Source organism: Drosophila sulfurigaster, chromosome 3 (genome assembly GCF_023558435.1).
Source record: "Drosophila sulfurigaster albostrigata strain 15112-1811.04 chromosome 3, ASM2355843v2, whole genome shotgun sequence".
NCBI classification, from domain to species: domain Eukaryota; kingdom Metazoa; phylum Arthropoda; class Insecta; order Diptera; family Drosophilidae; genus Drosophila; species Drosophila sulfurigaster.
In genome coordinates this window covers 49,506,273-49,525,291 of record NC_084883.1, presented here as the reverse complement: position 1 = coordinate 49,525,291, position 19,019 = coordinate 49,506,273, and the positions used below count along the sequence as shown (strand labels likewise).

At 37.6% G+C, this 19,019-nt stretch overlaps 1 protein-coding gene and 1 long non-coding RNA gene across 9 annotated transcripts in view; both read left to right on the top strand.

The window, feature by feature from the left end:
* LOC133840938 (supervillin) overlaps nt 1–19,019 on the top strand; it is a 174,897-nt gene that overhangs the window by 83,361 nt on the left and 72,517 nt on the right. For 6 of the 8 annotated variants that reach the window (XM_062273136.1, XM_062273134.1, XM_062273135.1 and 3 more), the window contains 4 exons: nt 4,979–6,677; nt 11,913–12,319; nt 16,933–17,415; nt 17,686–18,152. In XM_062273136.1, the coding sequence (XP_062129120.1) occupies nt 4,979–6,677; nt 11,913–12,319; nt 16,933–17,415; nt 17,686–18,152 (3,056 nt within the window). The remainder of the gene's footprint in view (nt 1–4,978; nt 6,678–11,912; nt 12,320–16,932; nt 17,416–17,685; nt 18,153–19,019) is intronic. The other 2 variants (XM_062273137.1, XM_062273138.1) reach the window with 2 other exon arrangements.
* Nucleotides 13,575–15,896, top strand: LOC133840955 (uncharacterized). Its single transcript, XR_009894232.1, has 2 exons — nt 13,575–14,829; nt 14,871–15,896. It is a non-coding gene; the product is annotated as an uncharacterized LOC133840955 (long non-coding RNA).

The following is a 19,019-nucleotide window of genomic DNA, read 5'->3' as shown; positions in this document are numbered from 1 at the left end:
TTTCACATTCAAACAAAGTTGACTTATTCTTGAAGGGTATTAAAAGTACAACATACCCATCTTCTTACTAATTCATCTTTGTCTTTTTGGCTCATCGCAGTTTTTGGCATACAAAGTACAGTGGAGAATTCCGCGTGCTGGCAATTTGCCTGCTTTTGGGCGTTTTTCGTTTATACTACAAATCACAACAAATTTCAAATTTTCGACAATTTTGTATACATTTTTACAATTTTAGCATTTGCGTAAATGCAATTGATAAATTTTATTTATGCGCTAAAATACAAATTTATTTCGCTCAGCTTTGATTGCAGTTTTCGCTTTTATGACATCTGCTGATTAAAAGTTGAATGAGTATTTTAGTTAGGTATTTATGGAACAGTCAAAGTATGGCATTATAAAAATCTCATTGCATTTAATGTGTGGATGCTTCTAACTTAGAGGCAAGCAACGTTTAAACTTTTGGTAAACAACAGAACTATATTCTTTATCTAATCTTTAACACTTGCTGATAATAAACGCTGAAGGTATTAAAGCAAACATTTACATAGCTTAGCACAAGACAAAAGTACATAGTGAAAGCATTAGCATTATTTATTTTGGGCAATTGCATTTATATACTGCATTTGTGCAGTAACAATTAAGAAAGCTACAGTCGAGTGTGCTCGACTGTGAGACACTCGCTATTCATTTTGAATAAAAGCGAAATAGTGAGGTATTATTCTTACTTACTCTTAAATATACCAAATTATTGTAATATACCACAAAAATACTAAAAATGTGTCAAATGCTATCTCTGGTATATTGATATAGTACTTCGTTCAAAATATACCATAGAGTACTAAAATATACCAGATTGTCAAGAATATACATATTATATATACAAAAGTTATGTCAGGTACAAAAACTAAGCTCAAAATACAGTTCAAGGTATAAAATGAGTCGATAACTTTAGTTAGGAGCTCGCTCACTTGTTTTTAGTTAAAAGTTCACTCGGCTTAAATGTGCGACGCATTTTCTTTTTAAATTTTTACGCTGAACAAATATTTATTTTCAATTATTTTCCTTTTTCCTCTTGTGCATATTAAAGCTGTTTGGCAAAATGTGCCGGCAACAGCGGCAGTTGAGAGGGCAGCGGTGTTAGCTATTCATCATTTGATTGAGTGTTTTTCGGAGGGGTCGGAAGAGAAGGGGGCGCAGGGTATTCACATATTCCTCCTGACGCCAAGTCAACAACTTTGCATATTGAATGGATATACAAGCTATATCAAAATGTGGAATTTCTTCAATATTTTGTTGTTGTTATGGCCATCATAAATTCCCGTTTAATTCGTTTTATGAACAATAAATTAAATCGTTGGATTTAAGTATAGAATATAGAAATTAATTGAATTAAAATCATACATTTGCTTATCGCACACATTCAATCATACATACTCGTATATATTTGCTCTTATCTGTTGATTCATTGTCAGGCACTTGTTACATTCGATTTCAACATTGCTGCCAAGAAAATCTAGTTCTCTGACAATCAAAATGGATTTTGTGTGTGTTAAACAAAAACACAATCTGACAGCCAGACAGATTGGCAAATGGCAAAAAGCGGCGAGGAAAGAATTTCATGAATTTACACTTAAATATGAAAAAAAACGTGGGTAAATTTTGTGGTCTGGCAGGCAAATGGTCAGCAAATGCAACAGCTCAACGAACTTGATCGTTATTATATGCGATATAATTTATGATGAGAAATGATCAAAACAATTAGCATACAAATACGAAATTGTATACAAAAGAAAAAAAAAAGACTTGTTCTCTCGTCGACGATATATTTGCATTTGAAATTACGACAGCCAAACGAAATGCAAATATTTAAACAGTTGAAGAAACCCTCGGATATCTTATCAAGCTCAACAAGTAGTTGCACTTTTTAATAACTACAAAATCGAGCAAATCGATTGAAATTGCATTTTACAAGCGCGCTAATTATAAAGATAGTTAAACAGACGGAAAATGGGGAAAGGCGAGGAAGTCAGCTGTTTGTAGTAGTTGTAGGGAGTGAGTCAAGTAATCAAATTACACGATTGGGCCACTTACGTATCAGCGAGTTAATGAAGAATTGAGTCAGCATACATCTAGACAAACAACGACTAAAAGATACCCCTTAAAGGGTAAACTGTAAAGTTAGAATACTATGGAGAAGTTCTCAAAGAGTTTATTATAAAGAATCTCTTAAAATAAGTGGATGATATGGCTGTCAGGTTTTAATTCCTTTTGGTTACTGACAATTTGGTATATTTTGTACTCTACGGTATATTTTAAAAATAGTAGTATATTTCAATAATAAGCAAATTTTCAACATATTTGTTGTCATATTCTCCAGAAAATACGAGTATATTCGGTATATTTGCTTAGTTTCGGCTTATTGTTTAGGTATATTTTTTCGAAATCTATCTAGTTTAAATGTAGTAGTATATTGCGGTAATTTTTGGTATATTGTGTAGGAATATTTTTAAGAAAATTTGTTATATTCTTAGTTTTAGTATATTGTTGTCGTATAATTTCACAAAAATATTGGTACATTTGGTATTTTTTGTTTCGGTATATTGTTTTGATATCTCACAGTCGAGTACATTTGACTCTAGCTTTCTCCCTTGCTTATACTCCGCATAGGGTATATCAACAGCAGACAGATTTTAATTCAATTACGTCTGAAAGAGAACCAACAATCGGGGAGTCAAAAAAGGCGATGAGAGGGGCGCCATGGAGCGACCGAAACAAGTTGGCGAATGTGGGCGAGCATTTGTCATAGTTTCAATTTTATAAACAACAGACACGCATGTCTCTGGGCCATGTGCGGACAGTCCCAGTCCAAGCTGTTCCCTTGCTCGTTCCCTCCAACTTTGCTTCGTTAATTCCAATAAACGCTTTAAAGGGTTTGCAGCTGTCTCTCTCTTTTGCTTATTCTCATGCTTTTCCCTCTTACGGAGCTGCCCACACACATATGCACAACAAAAAAAAACAAAAAAAACCCATGGCAGACAGAAAACCGAAAAAATTGTACAATTAAAACATTAAAAGAGCGTTGCCAAGCGCCAGCCTTGCCACATGCCACGCCCACAGCTTGTCTTCAACGCCCACTACAATTTAACATGTCGAGGGCTGGCTGCTGATTCTTTGATTCTTTTATTGTTACGAGCATTTTGTATTTGTATTCGTTTTTCATGTATTCGTGGTCTTATGTTCAATTGATTGAATTAACTTTTGGTCGATTCCTTTTTTTTGCGCGCGGATTTGGGTTTTGCGCTAATGAGTTGACCATGTGCAAGTGCATTAATTGTTCTCTATAGAGTCTGCGAGTGCTTCATCATCATGATGTGCACAACTGTCACTCGGGGCAGTCAAAGTGCATTTAACAATTGGCACAACAAATGTGGGCAGAGCACGTGCGCTGCTCCCCAGCAGGAATTGCAAATGTCATGCAGCATATGTGGGAATAAAAGTGCATAGATTGATTGCGAGAAATTCATATTGAACTTTCAACCTTTGCTATTTTAAATGCAATATGTGCGCTAGACAGTAAAATGAGAAAGGAAACTTTATGATGCAAACTAAAGTCCTTCAATTGCAAATATATATTCCAAGGAGATTTTCGATGGTAATAAACCCAAAAAAAGTGCACTCTAACCTTTGCTATAAATATTGCCATGAGCATTTTATTTATGCTCTGCACAATTTGCTGCTAGGGCCAGAAAAAGAATAGAGTCCTTCAATTGTTAATAAATTCTGAAAAGTATCGATTTGGTTCCTTGGCATTTACGAAAATATAAATTCCACTTTAAGCTTCTTTGTTATTCCACCCACAAACTAATAAGTTAAGGTTGACTTATTACCGACTGTAAAATGGAGCAAACTTAACAAGTGTGCTCGACTACGACATAAGCAGTCTGGTATTATTTAAAAAAATATACCGAAAAAATACTGAATTATATATACCAAAGGTTATGGTTGGTATATCGATAAAATATTACTTTCAAATTTATATACCGAAGATTATAAATCATATATCGACATACCATATATCAAATATCGAAAGAATACTAAATGTATCGAAGGTTATAATTGGCATGTCGAAACACAACTACATTAAAATGTATATACCAAAAAAATACTAAGTTAGAGCAATAGTTATAATTGATATATCGACATACTATTTCATTCAAAGAGAGCACAATAAATACATAAAAACGGTGTTTCAACATCAACTGTACAACTTTAATAATAAATAAAACCTCAATCAAATCCTATTCATATATTCAATAAGTATTCGGTGTTTTAATTCCTAGACTTTTTCTAACATTCAGACAGTTGAATGCACTGTAAGATATAAAAATAATTCATGCGTTTTCGCTCATTTATAAAAGCATTACTTTTGTGTCTGGCAACGATGAATTACACCTGCTAATTTCATCTGCTTAATTAGCGCAATTTTTTGCCCAATCACACAGAAGAAGAAGGAAACAATTTAATGCTCGCCACTAATCGCCTTTTGCCATGGCTAATAAAATGGGGACTCAGGGAAATAAGTGCAGAGAGAGAAACAAATAGAAATGCCCAAAGAAATGTTATGCTATGCACATTACAAAAATACTACTATAATACATATAAATGAGAGAGAGATATGTATAAGAATTACCCAAAGTGAATTTGTGTTTATACATATTGTGGGTTGTTGGCTATAAAAAGAGTGCAACCCTCACCTCACCTTGACACGGTTGTTCTTGGGACGTCGCGCGATATTAATACGAGTACGCTCAGGTGCAATTTAATTGCTGCCAAGATTTGCTTAACCTTAACTGCACGCTGTGCATACACAAAACAAGCAAAAAAATAAAGCATTTTAACTAAATGAATATTCTCTTTTTTATTACATTTTCTGCTTTGAGCGGCGTTTTTAAAATGTTTTTCCCCTTCTGTTTTGCAGAAACCATTGCGGCCTCAAGTGACTTATCCACAGCATCTGCCACTGCCAAAACTAGCTGCCAGCAACAACAACCGCAATCACAACAGCAACACCAACAGCAACCACAACCATCTGACGAATCTGTGGGCACCGAATCGAAAGCCTCTTATCGTGGACAACATCCGCACTTTCATCATCATACAACGCCCGCTTACTACACGGATCTCCAGTTGCGCATCCATACGCCAAATGCATCGGATGTCGGTGCCTTGAACGAGAACTATCAGAGTGTCTACAGCACCCCGAGCACACAGCTGGTGGAGCAACGTAGCTTCCCCAAGAGCAGCACAGCGACAGTTGGACCGCAACGTTCAGCGTTTTTTCGTCTTGGCGACACTGTTTCGACGGACAGCAGCAACAACACAAGACGCCAGCTAAGAAGCAGCAAGGAACGTTGCGCCAAATCCTTGCCACCGTCTGTGAGCCCTACAAAAGGTGAACAACAACAGCAGCAGCAACAGCAGCAGCAAAGCAATTCTTCTCCCCGTAGTCATAGTAAATCACCATCCATTGCCGTAGTAGAGCCAGCTAGTCAAGTAGTTGTTGTCTCGATTCCAGTAGCAACCACAAATAGTAACAACAACAGCAACAGCAGTGGACGCAGCAGTCGCCATACGCAGCGCTTTCAGCAACGCTCGAAGCGTGCGGTGCGAGTGCGAAGCGAATCGCGTCCGATTAGCGCGCTGTACGACATAATATGCAAGGAGAAGGGTCTCGACGTTGGGGACACCACAACAACGAGCAACAGCAACAGCAGCAACGACGAGGAGCAGCCCGAGAAACAGCAACAGCAACCGCAATTGGAACGACCACAACAGCAGCAACAAAAAAGCAACACGCTGGCGACCTTTTGGCCTTTGCACCACCAATACCACAGAGCCGCAATGAGCGGTGCCAAGCAGCAGCAACAGCAGCAGCCATCCACGGAGCAGCTGGATAAGCAGCAACACCAACAGCTGACCAAACAGAAACGCATTCACAAGCATACCAACGATCACGATGATGGCTCCAGCGATGATGATGAGAATGGTGGGCTATATGCTTTGCACTCTAGTCACAAGGTAACCGATCTGAGTTGCATCAAGGCCAACTCGCTGCCACCCACAGACTACCTCAAGCAGCAGCAGCAGACAACAACAGCAGCAGCAGCAGCAACTGGAGCTGGAGCAGCAGCAGAGCAACCTTCACAAATTGTGGAGACACGATTGCGCTCAGCTAAAAGTCTGGAGCCGGTGGCCAAGAAGCGACAACAGGTGCTGCTCAGTCAGAGTGATATGATGCCCGTGAATACGGAACGAATGTTTGTCGAGCCACCGAAAATGTCGCTGCCCGAGCTCAAGAGTTGTCTGGACAAGAGCAAGGAGGAGCCACAAGAGAACAAAGAGCAGCAACAGCAGCCAGAGGAATTGTTTGATCAGGGCGAGGTGCTTGATACGCTGGCGCGTTGGCAACAGGAGCTGAGCTCCACCATTGACAAATCGGCGCAGTTTTTAAACGGTCATCACCATCACCAGCATCATCATCAAGATCATTATCATCATAGTGCATCTCCCACATTCGATCATCATCAGCCGCCAGTTGCAGTAGAAATTCATTCACCTGCACTTGAATCGACTCAGGCACAGCCTCGATCCAATCATCAGGCAACTAATGCGCGCAGGTAAGTTAGCCAACCACCCACCAAAAATGTATCTCATAACTCTGCGTATCTATGCGACTGTATCTCTATCTGTATCTGTTGTCTCTTCATGTCGCAATTACGCGCATAATTAGCATTTATTTTTTTCCATATTTTCGACTGTTGGCCATTAGTTGCGTTGGGTTGTCACAGTTACAGAGTCAGAGTCACGTGGCAGCAGAGTGAAAAGACTCCCTCTAGCTGCTCCAATTAACCCAATATTTATATACGAGTATTGCTATTTGATTGGCCATACATTTTGGTCGACAATTAAGCGTGAAAATGAGTGCGTGTGTGTTTCAAGGACTTTCGATATAATTGACTCGCCGAATTTACGAGATTCATGCGTGCAGAATGCGTAACAAATATATTTGTCCACTTAACAAACACATTCACTACACTGAGAGAATAAATTCGGTTCGAAAATCTAGAATAATAATCGTCAGTCGATTGTGCTCGATTTTCAATAATATACATCGAAGAGTTAAATTAAATTAGTCCATTTTAAATATTTATAAAGTAATAAAATATACCAAAAACTATATATTTACCATATCTTAAAATTTACAAATTTACATATTTAGTATATCTCAAAGTATACCAAAGGCTATACTTGGTATATCTCAAAAAATAAAATGGGGTATATTTGGTATATCTCAAAATGTATCAGTGCTAATTTGGTATATCTAAAGATATACCAAAAGCTATATTTGGTATATATACAAATATACCAAAAGCTATATTTGGTATATATACAAATATACCAAAAGCTATATTTGGTATATTTAAAAAATACACAAGAGTGCTAAAGCAAATCAACTAAGGCCCAATTCAAGCAACTGTGTTTTGCCATATAAATTCGATGATTATATTTGATTGTAAGCAAATTTTCTGGCATCGTAATCAGTATATTTTAGTATTATTTGATAAAAAAAATTGCAATAAAACTGCATTGTTCTGATTTTATAAAAAATGGATAGCGGGCATTTCACCATCGAGCTCACTAGACTGTAGTTTTCTTTTTCTTCTTTCTCTGTGTCTGAAATATGACTACAGAATATGGTTGTGTATCTTGTTGTATCTATTACCTCGCAGTGTATTAATATCAAGACAAAGTCTACGACAATACATTATTAATATTCTGCTCAACAATTGAAAGTGTCAAAGCGAGTCTTTCTTTTTGTGTCTAACTTCAATGCCAGGCTCATTTCTTCTGTCCATTCTCCACAATGACACACACTGCAAATGCGTTGAAATTCATGAATGACCAATGCATAAACATAAACATGACAAATGATATTACCTTACTCATATTACATGCATATTAACGACTGAAAGTGAAACTGTGTAAACAGATAATTAATCTTTGGCATTCGACGAGCTCGCAGTCTCTGTCTCTGACTCTTTTTGTAAGCCCAGCATTTAAGTGAGATATCAACGCGTAAAAGCCAAAAGTTGAACTCTCCCATTTGAAAGTCTTTCTTCGTCTAATCCTGCAGCTGCAGCAGCAACACGACTACAAAACGAAACAAATTGCATTCAATTGATGCCGTTGCCATTTGTTGTGGTTTGATTTTTTTTGTTAGCTCTCTTCACACAAATCTTTATTGAGATTGTTACACAATTCCGATGGCGGGCCCCCAAAAGCAAATGGTTTTTTTTTGGCTTGGGCTGTTAACAAACCAAATCTGTTTATTGTTAAATTTGTTGTTGGTATTAATGCGCTGTTATGTTTGTCCATTGTCTTCCCCATTTTTCTGTTTTTTCTGTTATTTTTTTTTCTGTTGGCAATTCGACGTTTCCATCAATTATAATGAGATATATCAAAACGAATGGCACATTGACGCTGTCGCTGCTAAAGTTGACCCCCAACCCAACCCAAAAACAAACCCAAAGTAATGCAAAGCCAATGCCGAAGCCAAGTCAAGTCTACACAACCCCGGAACCTGACATCAACGTCTCTATAGAAAGCACCTGTTGTACACCCGAAAACTGAAAACTGAAACTGAAAACCCGAAAACTACGCGACAAGTTTTCCATAGGCCTTTTGCTTTGCGGCTTTCGCTACAAAAATGCCTCATAAAAGCGACAACAGCAACAAACAACGCCAAAAGAAATGAGAAAAGATACAAAATGAAAAATAAAAATAAAGAGTAGAAAATTTGTCTAAAGAAAAATGCATTCAACGTGTAGAATTTGTTCCGAAGAGCAACGAAAAATTTGAATGCGTTCAATTAAGTGTGGTATTTATGGCGTCCGTGGCGATGTCAACGCTGTCTCTCTCCCCTCTCTCTGTCTCAGACACCTGCTGTGGTCAAACATCTACTCTAGACCATTATTTTTATGACCAAGTCGAGACCGTCGAGATCTTCTCGTTGTCGGTCTGGCCCAGTTCGCTGTCTCCTCGTCGCCGTCGCGACGTCTGGAGGTTTTCTTCTTCACAAAGTCCTGATTTCGCTTTCGGAGCTGCAGCTGCGCAATCGCAACCGCAACCGGTTGCCATCACTTTTCCTTTCGTGTTTCTTTTATTTATTTTTGTTTGCTTGTTTTGTCCCCCGCCAGTAAAAAGCTTTTCCTTGACTTTGCCAACAAGTTGGAAAGTTCTTTTCCATAGCCAGCTGGCCTGTCAAATTCATATAGTTCCCGCTTGAGTTTGAGTATTTAATGGAATTTTCCATTTTTGACAGATGTCTCGCAAACGCAACGAGAGACGTTAATGATGATCCGCATCGATATACGAAATACCACAAAAAAAAAAAAAAATACCCTTGAAAATGTAATGATGTCTTCTGTCTGTTCTCTGCTTGAGCTGGGTTTTCAGAGCCTTCGCTCTCGAGGTCGATTCGATAAGCATCTTAAGAGCATTCAATTAAAAAGAAGAGCAGTCTTTGGTTTTGCTTAAACTTGGTATTAGATGACAGTCTTTTAGCTTTACCTTAGTTTACGGTTGGCAAGAAGCGCCCCGGAAATGGTTATTAAGATGTTAGCTGTAATAAATCATAAATAATTATTATGTTTGCGAGATATTTCTTAAGAGCATGTTTCGACTGATATTTAGATTAGTAAAATATAAGTATATCGTTATAGTTAAATTCTCCAAAGATTTTGTTCACTTCCTTAAGAAATCTATAGCCAAATTTCAAAAGTAACGTTTACCTGGTTTTGTTATAAGAAATCTTCTGTTAAATTTTTAAAGTTGTATTTAGCGTATTAAAAGCATCATAAATATGATACATATATATTTTCGTCAAAACTGCTTAAATAGATGAATAGGTGTTAATTATAATACATATTGATAAATTTCAAATGTTTCAATAATTTTGTTCATTTCATTAGGAAATTTGCAGCTTCATTGTCATAATATATATTTCTAGTTTCAAGAGTGAACACTGCATAAAGGCGTTATATATTTTATTATCAACTGCTATGTGAACTAGAATAAATAGAAGATAGATAAATAAATGAATAGATATGTTCCTCCAATGGATTTCCCAAGTTCCTTAAAAAATTCATAGTTTTATTGAGAAAGTTATTTAAACTTTATACTTTAATATGAAAAAGTTGAATTTCACATGTTTCTTCAAACGTTTTGTGCATTGGCTTAAGAAATCTTCAGCTTCATTTTTAAGGATTTTTTATGATTCCAAATATAGATCAAATTTAGTTATTTCGCCAATGATTTTGTGCATTTCTCTTTAAAATATTCAGTTTTATTTTCAAAGTTAAGTTCATCGCTTTATTATTGACCACAGTGTAAAGTCTTCTTCCCCTTCCTCACTTCAATTACTCTCAATAGTTCACCTATCATAATTGTATCTTTACCGAGACCGCTGGCATTTCTTAAAGGTTTTCCTCGGTATTTAAGGTCTCGGGCCTTTATCAATCAGTTTTGTGTGTCGTGGCTGCTGTCACATGCGAGGAGAAACCATCTCGGTCGGCAGCTTCAACTTCTTGTGCTGTCGTCTTGTCAGATTTTGTGAATTACCCACTTCATGATCAAATTATCATGCCCAATGCCTTTACAAGGGCAACAATAACAACAACAACAAGTAAAAATTATTATACTGTCGCGTCATAAAGTAAACAGACGACGCGACATTTAAATGTCTGCAGACTCTACCTGACGAATGGACTGACAGCCTTACAAACTGCCCGACTGACTGACTGGCTGACTGAATGACAGACTGACTGACTGACTGACTGTCCGGCTGTCTGAATGAACAACTGTAAAATGTGCATTGCAATAAACAGCTGCGCGCTCGCAAAAAAAAAGAGGAAACGAACTGAAGCTGTGCTCCAATGGATATCATTTACATGGCAGACACAACGAGACACAACACAATATACCAGACGACATTGAGATACATTTTTCGGGCTACCTGCGCATGCGCAGCAACTGCAGCAGCAACAATAAAGCAAACTTGTTGCGCTTTGTTCTTGATGTGTTGCAGATAAAAGTGGCAGCAACAACAACACAAGCAACACCCAACTGTGTGTGTGTGTCTGTTTGTATCTGACAGATACGCGCGCTACGTATCTCTATCTCTTTACCTGGCACGAAAACATATGTGCGAATTTTCGCTCTTTGAGTGCTTTTTTTCGGTTGAGTCAATTTGTAGTTGAGAGAGCGTGTGAGTGTGTGTGTGTGTGAATGAGTGTGATTGCTAGTGTGTGTGTATCTGCAAGATATACAAACAAAAACAGCGGCAAAACCCAAAAAAAAAAAAACCTCTTGGTTATTAGCTTCGCCTGCTGCTGCTGCTCGCTTGTTTGTTTGATGTTGTTGTTGTTGCTGCAACATTTGTTATTGTTGTTGTTGTTGTTGCTGGCGGGTCGATCGAGCTCTCGAGCTTGGGTTACCAGCATTACTTTCGGTCTGCCCGTCGGCAGTTGTTGAGCGTGTTTGAAGGCGTCGAGGCAACAACGCGCCGCATCGCATCATCTAGCGGAAACCCGAAAAAATAATAATAATACAAACCAACCGAGGAGTGTTTGTGTGTTTTGATTTTCTTGCCGTTTCTTTCGCCGGCCAAAAACTAATCGAATGTGTTTATATTTTGTGCGATAACTCAGACTGCTATCTATCTATCTATCTAGCTGACAGATACAATTTTGCTGGGCGTAAATGTAAATTAGTTTGCTAAAAATACATTCAATTTGTTTGTGTGTGTGTAGTTCACAAGTTCGTTAATGTTTTTTTCTCTCAATCGTTTGCAGATTCATAACGCGCACTCCGCGCTCCGCCAGCCGTCAAAGTGCGGGACACTCGTCACCGCCACCGCCAGCAGCCGGCTATCACAGCGATTCATCCTACAGTTCACCATCGCCCACACGTCGTCAGCAGCAACTAGCAACAGGAGTAGCAGGAGTAACAACTGGAGCAGCAGCAACTGGCAGCAGCGGCGCTGCAGATCCGCAATCGTCAACAAATGGGAATAGCTCCGCTTATGAAACGGCTGCCACATCTGTGATGACACACGCCAAGCCGGCACCAGAGCAACTGCATTCGCATTCGCATTCGTCGCAAGAAGTTGAAGTTCCTAAGGCCACAACGCCATCTCAGTCTCAGTCTCAGACAAACGCAACGTCCAACGTTATCATACGCCCCGCAGCCATCAACTCAGGTGAGTTGCCTTCTCCTCCTTCTCTTTCACCTCTTCCCCAAGAAGGTATCTTTTGCCTTTCCCAGTGCACAACTTCAAGAAGTTGCCTTTGTGTTTTTTGTGTGTGTTGCATCTGCAATTGTATCTGTGTTTTTTCTGCATCTGTATCTGTATCTGTGCGACGTCTTTTGTTGTCTGACGTCGCTTTGTAAAGTGCTTCATTTTATGTTTTTTTTTTCGTTTATTTTGCTTTGGCTTTTTGTGATGTCCTTGTCGTGTTTATTGCAAGTTTTCATTTTTCTCTGTTGTTCTCTTAAATTGCTAGTACTGCGTAATTTCCTTAAAGAAGTTTTCCTTGCTTTCCTCTCCACGGCTAAAAGCTGTCTTTTTTTTAACTGCATTGCGTCTGCTTTATGCTCTTAACAAATTCCAAATTGTCGCTTGTAATGCATTCGTTGAGAACTTTTAGATTAGCTGCAGCTTCCAGTTTTTAATGGTGTCTTAAATTTTATGAGACATATTTTAATACATACTTTAAACATTATGACTCTATTGTACAAAATGCATTTACTGCTTTATGTCAGGCTCTCTAGTTCAACACTTTAAATAGCTATAACTAAAAAATAGGCAAGTTATGTTGTCTTCAAACTGATTTGCTTTGAGTTCAGGGCTATCAGTTTGAATTTGGCATCAATCAGTTAAAAAATTCGCTTTTATCTTTTTAATAGTACTTGAAGTTTGCAGTCACCTGTTTTAGACTGTGTTTAAAATGATTGTCCAAGTCAGCTTTCTTATAAAAAGTTCTAGCTTTGCTTCTTCTATGAATTATTATTAGAGTAGATTAACTATTTACTCACCTTTTTTCTTTAATAAAATAAAATCATATCATACCTACCTTGCTTAAGCTTTTTATCCCAGTCATCCCTTATATGAAAAGTTCTGAATGTTCTTTTCCATTGCTTGCTTAGCAACCCAAAATACATACAACATACTTACAACATACATATATTTAATGTCACTCCCTTAAGGGCCAAGAGTTCTTAAATCCGTTAGAAATATTCATTGCTTTCGAATTATTTTAAAATGTTAAATAGTTGGTCAATCTTTTCTTATCATATTCTTAGCTCACATTGCTTTACATACAATGAAAAGAAGATTCCTTTAGTTAGATTCCCAAAAGTTAGTTTGCAGTTTCACACTTTAAAAGATTCCTTGAACTAATATTTTTTTCCCACTTTTTTGATGCTAAATGCATCTTTTTTGCTTCTACTTTACTCCTCAATTCAATTTCCCTACTTTGATTTAGCTTGATTTGTAATCTGTCAATGAGCTGCCATGACTTTCGGTTGCTTTCTCCTAATTAGCTTTGCTTTTGCTACGAAACTGCAGTTTCAGCTTCAGAGAGCTCCTCTTCATCATGTTTCTTTTCTTTTTTCCAAGTCAATCAGCAAATTCACAACTATTTTTTTTGTGTTTCACTTAGTTCAGCTTCCGCTTAGCTGTACCCTTTACACCTTTTACCTTTTGCTCTAGCTATCAGCTTAACGCATTCATTAGTTCTGTCGTCCAAAAGCTTTCCCACCGACCAAAAAAAAAAACAAAAAACGACCATAAAGACCATAATTAGCTATCGTAGAGTAAAGACTCTGTCCTAAAGGGGCGCAACTCTCGTGAAGTTTTTTTTTTTGCAGAAAATCACTTGAAAATGTTTGCCACGTTTTTGTTTTTGATTTCTATGTTGCAAAACACTTAAAAGTAATTTGAACTAAATTGGATTTTGTACGGTTTGCCAATCAAGCGAGACAAACAAAAAAAACAAAAAACACAAAAATCGAGGCTAAAAAGACCTTCGAGTCTATAGTTTAATTTATAGATCTAGATCTATACACCTGTGTTGTTGTGAAGTTAATGTCCGAATATTATATAAAAAAAATAAATTTGCGCAAAATTTCAAAACAGTTTCAAATATTATGATTAAAGCAATTTTTGCTCAAGAGCCGCTGTCACAATAATGTATCTATTGAATGCATATCTGTGGAGATCTATAGATCGGCTTTGCGAAATTTTGTGAATAGATTTGCTTGTCATTAATATTATTTGTACATTTTGATTTTGTGTTGAATGGTAGTCTCAAGTCACACGCTGTCGTCGTCGACGAGGAGGAGAACGAATGAGAAAAGAGAGGGGGGGAGACGGAAGTGGGTTAAACTCCCATATAACATAAATATTGGGAGCCGACTTCACGCAACTTAGGCAAATGAAAGACGTCATAAAATTGCTAATAGGTTAAGGTATAAATAAAAAGTAGAGAGAGAAAAAAACAAAACATGAAGATACAACAAGCTGTGCCCAATTTTTTATATTTTTTTATTTATCAATTCGATCGAACCTACAACGTTTCATTCATTCAACTGCCGCCACTTTTATTATCAATTTGGAAAAAAAAAGAGTTACGAAGGAAAAAAAAACATAGATTTTGACAAGCTCTCATAACGAGAAAGTTTAACTCGAGTTAACTCAATTCGAGTCGAGTCGAGTCGAAAAGTCGTTTGAACTGAGGATCGATCGTTAGTTACACACACAATCACATTTACATAGCATCGATAGGCAAATGAGTGTGGTGTGTGTGTGTTCCATATCATATCATATCATATGATATGATATGTCACACGCTCAATCAAAACCTAAACAGTTTTCAATTTGCCACATCAACAACAACTTGATGAAGATCGATTTTGCAAAGCGAAAGAGTTTATTTTTGTTTATAGATCGCGTTGCTCAAATATACTATATACCATATATAGTATATAGTATATAGTCGATGCACTCTTGAATTGTTTTTAAGTCTTTGTATTGATTTCAATATTTAACAATTTTGCAATTTTTTACTCTTTCGCTGCCCGGCTTTTGTTCATTTCAATTTTATTGTTTGGATTTATGCGGAATTAATTTCATTTGTTTGTTATTGTTGCCTCAGTTTTGTTGTTGTTGTTGTGGGTTTTTTTTTGTTTAGTATTTTTTCATACTTTCGGGAATCGTGTCTAGGGCAATGTTCGAGCCAGAAAGTTTAGTGATCTTTGACGAGAAGAGGCAATGAACGGAGTCTGTTCATCATCATCTCTCATCTATGTATCTCTCTGCCTGCCCTCATATCTCCCTTTCTTTATTTCTTTTTATTGTTATTTCTTCTGTACACTTTGGCAGATGTGTCAGATGAGATTCGCTTTAAGAGTCAACATCTTTGTGAGGATTATGAAATCATTTAGGCGATTACATAAGCCCAAGGGACAGAGTACAAAGCATAAATATAATAAATGTATATGTACATTTGTGGATAGAGCTGTGGGGAATGGAAATAAAATGCGCAAATCTTTTGGGTTTGGGTAGTGACTAAACTTGACTCTGATAATCGTATACATATTTGTATTTGTCTATGATACGAGCAGCTCATTAATAAATGTTGCGCTTTCAGTGCGTCTCCAAAGCAGTGTCATATCAATCTCAGCTTGTTAGGAAAGTTTTCGCGCTACGATATCTTAAGGCTAAAATAAATTGTCCCCCATTATATTATTATTGAATTAGTGAGTCCCATAAATAATCTTGTGTATTAGTCATATTCAATACAAACATACAATACAATACAAACAGCTTTTTATTTAAAATACATTAAAGGGTATCTGTATTTTATGCTATCTTATGTGCTTTGTTATCCCTATTTTTACAACTTTCACAAAACCAAACCCATAAACCAAATTTTCTGATCAGATTTGTTTTATAATATGTCATCTTAATCTCTAGTTGAAAGCAGCTTGTTAGGAAAACTTTCGTGCTAAAATATCTTAAGGCTAAACTAAATTGTACTCCATTATATTATTATTAAATTAAAGTTTAATAATAATAATGACAAACTAAATTGTTTCCTAGTATATTATTATTCAATTAAAGACTCCAAAAATAATCTTGTAGTCGCATTCAAAAAATACATGAATGAAAATTTGATTTTTTTAAGTATCGAAAAGTATCGAAGTCCCTTCTATTTGAGTTCCTTTTAGTAGTTACACCTTTCTAAACTAGTTTGAAATGTAATAAATTGAAAAGCATTTCCTTGTTAGATATCTAAATCATATTTAAATATTGGTTATGCTCTTTAATCTCTAAATTTGTAAGTTTGCCAAAGAGTTAATCCTTTAAACATGCTTTTAAATTGATTTTTCCACTGCCCCATGTACCGGAAACTGCATCTAATGCCTTTTAAGAGTTAATCTATCTTCCGCCAGACGTGACAACTTTCGCTTATTATGACATCTTGAGAGTTTGGTTTTTTATTTTTTCGGCTTATTGGCAAAGTTAGTTCCTCAATTTTTTTGTCACCGCATCGCATCGCATCGCTTCGCATCAATCAATCGAGCGATGTGAGAGCGAGAGCGATTGACACGCCCAGCAGCGATTGCTACCTTAATTGCATATTGTGCAATTGATGCTTGCATACACACACACACTCACATGCACACACTCAAACTTAAACAAGTGACAGCAACAACTAAAACAACTTTAATGTCTTCTAAAATTCACGCGTATTCATTCCCCTTTCCCCCAAATTGCAACCAACAACAACTATCACTCTGAACACACAGCGAACCACATTAAAGCTGCCGCTGGAAGCGTCAACAAATGCAGCATTAATTGCGCTTACACCAGCAACAACAACAACAACAGCCACAGCCACAGCTGCAGCAGCAGCAACACTAACAGCTACAGCAACAACAGTCGCTTCAGCCGCTTCAGTCGCAGCAACAACAACAGTCACGCCACGCCCATGCCGCCCAACAGCAGCAAAGCGCCACTAATTGTGCTCAAACCAGGAACAACAGCAACAACTGTTGCAAGTGCAACATCGACAACATCGACAGCAGCAGCGTCGCCGTCGCCTTCAAAGCGTCGCAAAAATTTGCTATCGCCGCTGCGTATTGGCAGCAGCGCTGTGGGTGGCAATTATACGCCTCCCGGTGCCACGCCTCCGCAGGCCAGTCCACTTTTGAGCAGCTCCTCATCCTCGCCCCAAACCTCGCCGGCGGTGCGCACCACCAAAGCCAGTCGACTGCGTGCCGCAGCGCTCGGTGAGTCATCCACAACAAAGTCATTTGCCTGCTCTGCTTCCTTTTTCCTCCCACACACAAGCAACGCTTCCTTCTCCCTCTCTCTGTCTCTATCTATCTTTCTCTCTCTACTTACTTACACCTCCTTCTGGTGCTGGGTTTCCTTAGTGTGTTTAGTCTCGTTGTAGTTGTAATTGTAGTTATTGTGTTTCGATATGCTAACCTTGTGCGCTGATGACTCCAACTAACACTCTCATTTCATGCCTCACCCACAAATACACTTGAATATAGACCGCAAAAAGGAGGAAGAACATCATCAACAGCAGCGTCAACGCTACAGTTCACCCAGCTCTCTGCGCACCAGCTCCACGCCACCAACGCGACGTCTCAGCAGCTCGGAACTGTCGCCCAAAAGCAACGGCAGCGGCTTCAATTCGGAGCCAAGTGGCAGCTCGACGAGACAAACTGCAGCAACACGTTCGGCTTCACAGCCGGCAGAGTCTGGAACAGAGGGACGACGTCCCTTGTTGTTGGCCAACGCGAATAACGTGTCCATGAAGCAGAATCTCAGCGAGTTGCACTTCACCGGCGGCATCCTCAGTCCCGCCAAGGTGGAGTGCACGCTCCACATGAGACCGCGCAGCTCCACGCTCTGCACCGATGCGGAGAAGAATGGCCTGGGCAGCTCGGCAGCGGGTAAAGCTCGGGATCATCTGGCCAATTTGCAGCTGAGTCCTGTGCAGAAGCACAAGCGAACTGTGAGTACTCAAATGCAATATTCAAATGTGGTATCTAAGAGCTGCAATTACTTCTGCGTTAGTAGTAATGACTTTGAATGGAACTTCAGGATTTTAATATTTAGAAAATTTTATATTTATAAACGTATAACTTATCAAAATAGTCCAACTATTTTATCGCTCGAAATCTCAGTTCCAGCAGAATTATCTAGATCTTTAATTACTTTTCATTTAAAAAAAATATTAATTAGCAATAAAGAGAAACTATTTTATACTTTTCACATTACTAGTAATGACTTTGAAGAAAATAGTCAAACTATTTGATAGCTCAAAGTCTCAGTTCCAGCAGAATGATCTAGATTTTTTTTTCCAATTACAAGTAATGACTGTGAATGTAACTTAAGGTTTTTCTTTTTAATTCGTAAAAGTACAATTTAGCAAAATAGAGAAACTATCTGAGAACCTGAAATTACTTTCAAATTACTTGTAATGACTTTGTTTGCAAAACGGTGCTTCAGCTTAAAAGTTTCGTGTTAGTTCGTTCACAATTGAGAATTTGGGTTTTAGAAATAAATTCTAAAAAAATGCAAATTTCACTTATTTTTACTAAGGCATTTTTAAGTAGAATTTATTAATTATAGAATATCACGCTATTGAATTCATGTTTATTTGAAAAATTCCTGACTTTGTTTGCAAAACTGTTCTTTGGCTTCAAATGCTCTTTTACAATTACCACATGTAGGTAAAATTTACAATTAATTTAATAAATTATACTTTAGGTAGATTTAAAATCTATACAAAATTGACAATTGATGAAATTGCGAAAAATAATCTTTGAAGAAGACAGCATTTTTAAATAATCTTACTCATAATTCAACAGGTAGAAAA